The sequence below is a fragment of the Aplosporella prunicola genome, assembly GCF_010093885.1.
Source record: "Aplosporella prunicola CBS 121167 unplaced genomic scaffold K452scaffold_2, whole genome shotgun sequence".
NCBI classification, from domain to species: Eukaryota; Fungi; Ascomycota; class Dothideomycetes; order Botryosphaeriales; family Aplosporellaceae; genus Aplosporella; species Aplosporella prunicola.
Genome location: NW_022983530.1, coordinates 1,351,013 through 1,361,421, shown reverse-complemented (window position 1 = coordinate 1,361,421; position 10,409 = coordinate 1,351,013). Strand labels below are relative to the sequence as shown.

General features: G+C 46.8%; 5 protein-coding genes across 5 annotated transcripts; 3 read left to right on the top strand and 2 right to left on the bottom strand.

Moving 5' to 3' along the window:
• Window positions 1-222: 222 nt before the first annotated feature.
• On the top strand, window positions 223-1,046 carry K452DRAFT_315144 (uncharacterized protein; the record flags this gene model as incomplete). The annotated part of the gene is made up of 4 exons (XM_033543837.1): window positions 223-638; window positions 689-735; window positions 788-961; window positions 1,018-1,046. The coding sequence occupies 4 exons, from the start codon at window positions 223-225 to the stop codon at window positions 1,044-1,046; spliced, it is 666 nt and encodes a 221-aa protein (XP_033402660.1).
• A 1,351-nt stretch (window positions 1,047-2,397) lies between these two features.
• K452DRAFT_209900 (uncharacterized protein) lies at window positions 2,398-4,512 on the top strand (the record flags this gene model as incomplete). Its single annotated transcript, XM_033536151.1, has 2 exons — window positions 2,398-2,541; window positions 4,333-4,512. Coding segments are annotated over 2 exons (324 nt in total), but the record flags the coding sequence as incomplete, so codon positions are not given.
• A 657-nt stretch (window positions 4,513-5,169) lies between these two features.
• K452DRAFT_337265 (uncharacterized protein) lies at window positions 5,170-7,406 on the top strand (the record flags this gene model as incomplete). Its single annotated transcript, XM_033545257.1, has 3 exons — window positions 5,170-6,009; window positions 6,082-6,591; window positions 6,645-7,406. Coding segments are annotated over 3 exons (1,995 nt in total), but the record flags the coding sequence as incomplete, so codon positions are not given.
• A 422-nt stretch (window positions 7,407-7,828) lies between these two features.
• Window positions 7,829-9,205, bottom strand: K452DRAFT_337262 (uncharacterized protein; the record flags this gene model as incomplete). Its single annotated transcript, XM_033545256.1, has 2 exons — window positions 7,829-9,010; window positions 9,065-9,205. The coding sequence occupies 2 exons, from the start codon at window positions 9,203-9,205 to the stop codon at window positions 7,829-7,831; spliced, it is 1,323 nt and encodes a 440-aa protein (XP_033402657.1).
• Window positions 9,206-9,430: 225 nt separating this feature from the next.
• Window positions 9,431-10,036, bottom strand: K452DRAFT_304849 (uncharacterized protein; the record flags this gene model as incomplete). The annotated part of the gene is made up of 1 exon (XM_033542843.1): window positions 9,431-10,036. One exon carries the CDS (start codon window positions 10,034-10,036, stop codon window positions 9,431-9,433), a length of 606 nt encoding a protein of 201 aa, XP_033402656.1.
• Between the last annotated feature and the right edge of the window lie 373 nt (window positions 10,037-10,409).

The window sequence follows — 10,409 nt, the reverse complement described above, 5'->3', positions numbered from 1 at the left end:
TGTGGTTATGTGGTATTTTCCAGTGGGGTGTTGCCCTAAAGACGCACTTCACCCATGCTAATTTATGACGCTAGCAGCCGGACGTGGGGACAGGGTTTGGGGGCCGGACAGTTGGCAGCGTGGCAGCCCACAGCCTCACGTGATACACAATTCTGTAGCCGCCAGCAAAACCAAACCATCTCAGGAAACACAGCAACTCCATTCTGAAAGCTCTATAGGACTATGGATCTCACCTCTGGGGTGGCAGGTCTTGTCAGCTTCACCATCGAGCTCGCTCAACTCACCTACAACTATGTCTCGGGCGTCAAGGATGCAGACAGAGCCTCCACCAGCGTTCGAGATGCTCTGAACTCCCTACTGGAAACCCTTCTTGCGCTGGAATCGAGCGTGACAGGCCAGTTTCTCCCAAATCTTCCGTCGCATCAGTCGGATTTGCTTTCCCAGAGCCATATCGATGCATGCAAGCAGAGATTGCTGATCTTGTTGGAGAGACTGCGGGCGCAGCTGAAGCTCGATGGCACTCTCAAGAAGCGCCATTCGCTTTCTTGGCCGTTCAAGAAGCAGGAGACGCTGCAGTTGGTTTCTGAGCTCCATGATTCTAGAGATACATTTCAGGCTATGTTGGCAGTTGATACACGGTAGGTTCGAGTGCTATTTAAGTGTTTGCTGGAATCTAAACTGTAACAAGGTCTATCGCCATCGACACAAATCAGCAGATAAACAAGATCAAGAATGGTAAGATGATGCCCGATTATAACGGCACAGGTACAATCTAATACAAGCACAGATCAAGAGTTCGAAAAAGTGCTGAGCTGGCTATTGCCCAAGGCCACGTCATCTTTGAGATTCTCAAAACGGCGAGAGCATTGCGCAAAGACAGAAAATTGGATTGTCGAGGAACCAGCAGTGAAGGCCTGGACCCAATCGAACTCTGGGAGCGTGCTCTGGTGTTATGGTTCTCGTAAGCTCTCCACTAGAAGATACTCGTAAGAGACAATATGTTGACTCCATGAGCAGCTGGTTCTGGGAAAAGCGTTCTCATGTGAGTTTCTAACCTCGTTGTGATGATGTTAGGATTATCTCTGAACTAACAAAAGGTCGCGGCTTCTCCATTATCTCGAAGAGTGCTCAGAAAGCCTTGATATCGTTCCCGTTCACCACTTTTTCGATCACCAAAATCAAATCTCTCAGAACCTTGATTTTGTCGTAAGGAGCCTTTTGCAGCAATATGCAACACAGGAGAAGTCTATACCCTCGGAAGTTGAAATTTGTACTCCAAAAAGCTTGGAGAATCGGGACCATCAATCGACTCGAAACAGATTCAAGATGCTTTCACAAGCATCTGCGCCCGGGATAGACGACCAATCATTGTCCTCGATGCGCTTGACGAATGTCCGGAGAGGATGAGAAAGCAGGTCTCACAATACTTCCTTTCGTTGGCATCCCAGGGAATCCGGATCATATTCACAAGCCGAGATCTCCCTGATATCAGAGAGATATTGTCATGTGCAACAAGCATCGAGGTAAATGCTCGGGATTCCGATTTACGCAAATATGTCACTGGGAGGCTGCAAAAGCTTGAGGATATCATTGATGAGGACCCATCCCTCGAAGATCAGGTCACTACCGCAGTTATTCATAAATCCCAAGGGATGTAAGTCACGTCTAATCTTTGTGAGATTTAGAGTGAAGACTAATAACAGTCAGATTTTTACTCGCGAGGCTGGTTATGGATTGCCTAGAAAATGCCATGACGCCTCGCGACGTAGAGGAGATATTGGAAGAAGACTCCTGGGGTCTTGAACAGATTTACCAGCGCACGTGGCAAAGAATATCTTCTCAAAACGATAGAGTCGCGAATTTGGTGAAGAAGACTTTGCTCTGGGTCTGCTATTCAAAGAGACCACTTCACATAAAAGAGCTGCAACACGCTCTCGCAACTCGGCAGGGTGATGCAGAATTTTCCCCAGAGGGATGCCCAAGCATACAAGCCTCAGTACCATCTGTATGGGTCTACTAGAGATAGACGACGGAATCTGCAGGCTGTTTCACACATCGGCCTACGATTTCTTGACCACCCATCCCGATTTTGAGGCATGTCACAGTCATGAAATCCTATTTAAGACTTGCCTGACTTACCTCTCCTTTTCTACGATGAGAAATGGACCGTGTTCCAACTTCAAGAGCTTCCAGAAGAGACTTGAAGACTACGCCTTAGCGGCATATGCCGGACAATTTTGGGCCACTCATGCTCTAGAGAGTAGCACTGCAGTCACCGAAAAAATCGAAAGCTTCCTACTAGATGAGCACTTGCGGGCCTCTATTGTCCAATTGTTCTACCACAAGGACTGGAATGACCCGGAACTTCAAATCCAGGCCTTTGAATCTCTTCCAACTGGCCAGTCTGCTCTCCAGGTTGCTTGCTGTGGTGGACTTGTCGATGTTGCCAAGGCACTGATCGAGCATGGTGCGGACTTATGCCAGGCAGATGACCAAGGCTGGTTCCCGGCTATAACAGCTTCGTCTTACGGACGGATGGATGTGCTCGACTTGATTCTTGGCCCGATTGGAAGCGAAAGGCCAAAAGAGCTATCAGGAATTAACCAAGCCGACGCTCAAGGTTGGACACCGCTGTTCTGGGCCGTGACGAAAAGCCACCTTGATATAGCACAACGACTGGTCTCAGCTGGAGCAGATCCATCACATAAAGACGTCAACGACTGGACATCTCTAGACTGGGCGATCTGCAAGAATGACAAAGCAATGGTAAAACTCCTTGTACGATACCTTAAGTCTATTCAATTCAACTACACAGGCTCGGAATCCAATAGGGTTCGACACATGTACAGCGGGCTTTTTGCTGCAGCAAGCCTCCCTAATACTGACGTTTTGGACAAATTGCTGGAGTTCAATGGCTGGGAAGCTGCACAAGGAACTGAAATCCCCGATAAAAGGCGCCGCATCCCTATCCAGGCCACATGGAAAGCTCAACTTAAAGCGCCAATACACGATTGCTTGAGGAATATGATTGGACCGGCCAAGTTTCCGGTCGAGCTCAAAGATGCCATCGGAAGGCACCGAACAGCCTTTAGCAGGAGCATAATGATTGGACAAGATAATTTTTCGGCCAATTTGCTCAATGAAGCCATCAGGACGGGGCACTCGGCAATGGTGAAGCTACTGGTGGAAAAAGGCGCTAGTCTGGGCCCATTTAAGGATGAAAGATACTCACGAACCCCTCTTCACGCAACGGTACTTTGCCCTGACTATGCGATTGTCCGGTTTCTTATATCCAAGGGAGCGGACATGTCGGCTGTGGACCAGTGCAACTTGAATCCACTTCAGCTTGCAATAAAATCCCAGAGCTACGAAAGATTAAAGGCATTGCTTCAAGAGCCCCTTGACTCATGGGCCGAAGTTGTCAGAAAGGGTCCTGAAAGCCCTCTCCATCTGATCTGGAAAAACAAAGTACTGAACGCCTCGGACTCACCAGAAACGTTGGATCAGCCATCAAACTCCAATGTTGACCAGCACTTGATGTGCGAAAACCAGCTTGACATAGCTGATAGGCTCATTGCACTTGGTGCAGACATTGATTAACTGGGTCCTAAAGGTTTTACGCCATTAATTTACGCTGTGGCGGAAGGTTACTACGATTCAGTGGACTGGTTTGCATGCCATGGTGCAAACCTCAGCGTCCGAGACAATAAGGGAAATTCTGCGCTCTACTCGGCTATGCACCCCTGGGATGATAAAGGTCTCAACCAGGAGCAGGCCATTTATGGTCTGACAAAACTGTCCGTATATGGTTTCGACATTAGTGATCCAGAAATACCGCTTTTGAATACGGCATTAAAAAAGGGCCTAGAAAAGGTTGTTGCGTACCTCATTCAGAACGGAGCAAACATGGAAACGTACGACAATGACACCGAACACCCTTTGATTGCGGCAATCCACTACGGGGAACAAGAACGCCGTCTGGAGATAATTAATCTGCTTCTCTCCCTCATGAGCGAAAACTCAAAGTCAAGGGAAGTTGAAATTGAAGATGGCACGAAAGTGGCCGCACTCTCCGCCGCACTTTGCCGTGCGATTCGGTGCGATAATTTGCAAATAGCGGATAGGCTGATCCAAGAGGGGGCAGTATTCGAGAACAAGCGAGTTGCCTTCAAACAGCTGGAGTATGCTGCTGGTAGCGGCTCCATAGAAAGAACGGAGGATTTACTTCGCCTCGGAGCCGATCCTACCTACGCGTTGAGCAACTCATCTAAGCCTCTTCTTCACACCGCAGCAAAGCACTTGTCTGGGACGTCGCTCATCGAGAGGAACGAGACCGTGGTTTTACTGATTAGAGCTGGCGTAGACGTTAACGCCACTTACGGAGAAGACGGCTCCACAGCCTTACATAAGGCGGTAGAGCATTTCCATGGCCTCAGCACAGTGAAGATCCTTCTGGAACACGGTGCTGATGCCTCCAAACAAGACAATGAAGGGAAAACTCCGCTTGACATAGCAACGACATATTGCTACAAGGACAGTGCGGCGCTGCTTCGAAGCATATCGGAGAAGTCATGATGAGAATACAGGAGCCGTTACCGTCAAGCGAGATCTGTCATCTTGCGAGAAGACAATCACTGTACCTAGAAGAAGAAGAGATCCAGTTAGAATATATCAGTATTTGTGTGCTCTAAGATCTTCCCACTTATACCTAAAACTTAGGTAATTAGCTAGATAAAAAGTACAGTGTAGAGATTACTTATATTATTACCTATCCCGCTAGATGGTAACTTTCGGTTAACGGTGACATGATGCCTATACGGAGTAGAAGAAGAAATCTAGTTAAGATGTATTAGTATGTGTATGCTGTAAGATCTTCCCACCTATACCTAGGATTTAGTCTTATAGCTAGACAAGAAGTACTCGGTAGAGATTGTTTGTATTGTTCTCTATCTCGCTGGAAGATAAGTCTTGGTAGATAGTGACGGACGTTATTTCCACAGAATCTCCCTACCTTAAATTACTATTTATATCTTCCCAGTTCGGTTAGCGCGGACTAGTCGGCTTTCTTTCTATATCCAATCAGCCCCCACCCTCGCTACCCTGGTCCTCCCCTATAAGACCACCAATTGTGAGTAGAACAACAAACTCAAATCCTACGAAATGATAAGAGACGGAGTCGAGGGTACGCAGCTCGGGAGAGTGTCTCCCATCAACACACACCAGCACGATGTCGTCATCGGCGACAACTTTGGGGGCCAAGAAGAGAGAAATCTGCGTGAAAAAGTATATCCAGTTACTGCTGGTTACAGTCCGGATGACGCTGCATCTTCTCCCTTAATGCCGTCTTTATACGATTTTCAGAACGCCCCGCGGGCCCACAACACAGACAAGTCACAGTCAATCATACATCATGGACAACCAGATGATTCCCAGCCCTGGACCACCCCCGAAATCAAGGGCATTCGCCCAGCTGCAATGGCTGGACACACCAACAAGATGAGATACTACAATGACTGGTGGTTTTGGGAGACGTCTGGCGCCATCCTAAGTATGCTCTGCATGATCAGCGTTATAATCATGCTCCGTCAAGTCAACAACACGCCACTCCACCAATGGAATTTTTACTTCCAACCAAACGCTGTCATCTCCGCTTTCGTTGTGGTCTCAAAGACAGCAATGCTATTAGCTGTGGCCGAAAGCCTTAGCCAGTTGAAATGGCTGTACTTTTTCAAAGGCACCCACAAACTCAAAGACCTGGAAGCATTCGAAGAGGCAAGCCGAGGCCCATGGGGCGCTTTTGTGTTTTTGTGGCGCTTGAAAAAATGGAACCCGCTTGCGCTGGTCGGTTGTGTGGTTATGATCGCAGCGCTCGCAATGGACCCTTTTGCCCAGCAAATTGTCTCTTTTCCGGTCCGTTATGAGCGTGACGCGAACGCTACCGCCTCAATAGCTGTCACTAATGCTTATCAACTCGTTGTTTACCGCAAGACTACATCTTCTGGAGAGATTGTTTCGAGTAAGCTTCTGATATTACAGAATCCATAGTTTTAATTATGCTAACTTCTGAAACTAGCCTCACAGTATGATGTGAACATGGTCGGAGCATTTTACAGTGGCCTTTTCAACAAGAGTGCACCACTTGACTTCCTCTGTCCGTCTGCGAATTGCACATGGGACCCGTTTTACACACTTGGATTGAGTGCTGAGTGTAAAGACGTCAGTAGGAGCACTGAAATACAACCTAATAAATGCTCTGAAGATGATAGTAGTGCAAACGACGATGAACGCTGCACCAGGTTTACTTTGACTACTCCGAGAAACATCAGCGTTTCAGCCGTTGCGTATAAGAAGCCACTGGAATTCAACAGCACGCGTTTTTCTATATCTACAATCTCACCATCGGCAAGCGATTGGTCGAGGTCTGGCGTTGTTACGCAAGAAAATAATACTATTGCGTTGGTTGCGCTTGCATATCTGCCTTACGACGAACTTCAGGACCGGGCTACAGCAACAAAGATGTACAAAACCCTTACCAACGTCACGGAATGCAAAATCAGATGGTGTGCAAAACGCTACACGAACATAGCTGTGGTAAACGCCTCCCTTACCACTATGCACCGATACCTACCACTGACTCTTATCAGCTCAACGGTGCTCTCAACAGCTTCACAGTAGAAGACATACCCTTCGCCTCGGTATCATATGCACCGCTCGAATATTCCATTCGTGGTACATTAAATCCCAACGCCCATTCGTCCTTCAAGGACAACATCTTCCACATTGACACCCGCAAAACAACTGCGCTACAAGACCTCTTCCTCACATCACTTAATCTCAACTCTACCTTGGGCGGAGATGATAACTGGAGCAACGCGCTTACGCGCCTTTTCTACGAAAGCACCAACACCACCGGGGTAATCCAAAACATTGCCGCCAGCTTGACGGACAACTTACGGCACAACGAGAACAACACAACAGCAAAAGGCCACGTAATCAAGCCCGTTGCATATATAAAAGCACACTGGGTGTGGATCTCCCTCCCTGTCATGCTTGTAGTTATCAGCATGGGTTTTCTGGGATATACAATTTGGGCAACCACCCATGCTCGGGCACCACTGTGGAAATCTGGCCTTCTTCCGCTATTGTTTCATACTTTGGAGGGATGGAAACGTGAAGAGTTAGAAGCCGAGACTAAACCGCTTATTAATGATGCCGCGGAAGAGATGCACGCAAGGTTGGAGAAGAATGAGAATGGGGAATTGAGGTTTCGGAAGAGTGAACTCTTGTAGAACTTGCGGGAAATTATCAAGTTGACTACCCTTTAGTATTATTTTATGCTTACCGGTCACTGTTATCTCCTTCTCGGGGGTTTAGTTTTGTATCGTCCGGAATATTTTGCCCACCCCTTAAACTATATATTAGATAAAATCTTCTAAACGTATAAGATACTTCTTGGATAGTTGTAATAAACTGTTACGCTACGGCTGTTAGTCGCCATGTAATTATATAGACGTTAGATTGTACAGGGCATAATAGCATTTAAAGATATACGACGGTGTAAATGTATGTGAGTACTAAATAATTTTAGAAGGGTATAAAAACCGAAGTTTCTAAGGGTATAGAGGTACTTATAGAGGTATGAACACATAGATGATTTGACAATAGAAAGCACAGCATATGATTATGCAGGCATGTCTCCACATGGTGTGATCAAACTATCTGTGGCCATGCTATTTGCCCCCTGAAATGCAGCAATGGCATGACCAGGATGAAATCTTGTGCACTTATTGACTCTAACCAAGAACACCAAATCCGCGTTAAAATAGAGTTACATAATAGTAACATCTGAGTCCGGAGCCTCCATTAACCAATTTAGGTCACCACTTACTTCAAATACCCCAACTCGGCGATAAACTGGCTTTATAGGCCAATGAAACGGAGTGAGTAGAAGGCCTGAAGCTGAAAATCTCCATTTATCGAGTTTCCATGTGGTAGAAAGAAGCTGAAGACGATTCTGGAGAGCTCTTTCACTTGAGGCCTCCACGCTGGGGACCCAATCCAACCAAAAACGAAAATGCCCGAATTCGGAACTATCAACCTCCCATCTATTATGCAATCCATCCGCATTAGAGCTGAAAGCTCCGTCAAGCGGCGTTAGGGGAGATTGTCGAAGCTTCCCACGAACAGTAATGGATGATCCAAATTTAACAGCAACCGTTGCGTCAGTTTCAGCGGGTTGCAGGTCATGAGCGACGACTTGGCATTCGGTCGAGCCTCCGAAGTGAAGAAAATCCACACCTGTGTTCCTTGAAGCCCAGCTCCAAGATGGCGCAAAATACACCTCCTTATCCCATAAGGATGCCATCATCTCATACGAGAACTTAGGTCTGTTGCAGACCCAGCGCAATTGTTTCTCGAACGAACGACCAAGCCATAGCCCTGCAAGGTATTTTTGTGGAACACGCGCTTCTGTGAATGCGTTGCTCATGAACTTGGCTATGCCAGAAATGGCGCTTAGCCTATCACGAGTGAAGGTAATGTCTCTCGCAGAGTAGTCGGATATCGCCTTAGACCAAAACCACTCATTAGTGGACTCCTTTCTTAAGCACAGACTTGGGCTTTTAACGTGTCCATCTTCGGCGCGGATTTCCTCTTGGCACCGGAATTGCAGCATACTTTTGCCAAACATGAGCGCTCTGGTTGCCATAACTTCCTCTTGCCACACCCATGCGCGTGATCGCCATTTTGAAAACCTTATGTCAGAACCTTCTGGGTATTCCGACCATCTTTCCAGCCGAATTGAGTATTCTCCAGATATTTCGGGCCTAAGCGATGACTGGAAAGGTACAATTAAAGAGTGATCGATAGACCTTTTAAGAAAGCTTTCAGAACATGAGTTGCTTGCAGCCGCACAGATTGTGATAAACGAATAAGCAAAGATATCGCTCATCTTCACCGACTCTGTTTCCCAGTCTTCAGTGCTATCCTGAATGATACAGAGCGCATCAATCTATAGATAGCGAATTCCAAGTATCCTTGCAATGTAAACTGCTTCTTGAAATACCTGCGGCATGTTATGCAACGGGATCCCATCTTTGTGGTCGGCCAAAGTCTTTGATGTGGTTCGTAATGGAAGCGCAGGACCCCAGCAATAGCTCAGCGTCGCGTATTTTAACTGAGACTCAAAAGGTTCTTGAAGTCTCATCTCAACAAGCCTCGGGTTGAAGCTCGTGTCATGCCCAATATCCAATAAGCGAGTTGGAATGAAGCAAGACTCTGAAATCTTGGCTCCGCAAGATTGCTTATGGCCATTGACGCAGTAGTCGATGCGTTCTTTTATAAATTGTATATTACCCTCGGACGCCGGGCCCCTGGGATCCAAAGGCCTGCCCCAGATTTTGAGCCAGTCTCTACAAACCCCTTTAAGACTTTAGTGTATGACCTCCAGATTTGGATTCGTAGAGTTACCTGGCCAAGCACACACCGTGAACTCGTAAGTGTCTACACAGCCCTCCTCGAGCTCTGGACGATAAACCATAACCGTTAAGCAATTGAAGGAATTGTATTTCTTTTTTCTCTTGGAATGATGTTCCGTCCACTCATATTGAATCCAGAAGTAAAGCTTCGAATCAGGGTTCTCCCACCAAAAGTCTTCTTTGTATTCCTCGTTGAAAAGCTGCTTGAGCCTCGAGCAAAACACACATCCTTCTGCCGCCGGAGTGGAGAATTCGGGCATTGCAGGAGGCGTAACACATCTCTGGAGATTATTGCTCACGCAACAGAGCCGTTTATTGTGATCTGGGCCGGGTACCCGTCCATCTTCGGGGTCTGAAGATACTTCCTGACGATTGTTGCGAGAGCTTTGACCTAATCGTTGTCGAGAGCCCTGATCTAATCGAGGTTCCCATTCGCTGGTGCTGAACCCCGAAAGATTTAAGTCGACAGTACCATCACTGAGTGATGTATCTACACCACCACCAGCAAGTCGATCATCGAGAATCAAAGATTGCGAGCACGCGTCGCAGAGGGGGGCCATTTAGTACAAAATGTTTGGTTGACGTGCCACTATTAAGTAGACTGACTAAATTTGGGATCAGTTTTTATCATACGTAATTACTTCTCCACATTAGTGGGTCGCATGACACAAAGGGTTGGAAACGCACTATATGGCCATTCGAATATTAACGTCCGTTACCGTGAAGCGAGATAGTCATATATGTACGGAGTAGAAGGAGAGACCTAGTTTATAGAGGCTCTACACGGAGGAGAAGAAGCATCCTAATTACGATGTATCAGGCTTCTATATATTCTAAGAGCTTTTTATCTATATCCAGGACTAGGGACAAGAGCTAGGTAAGGCGTGTTCTATAGGGACTGCTTATATCGTTATCTACCTCGCTATAAGGTAA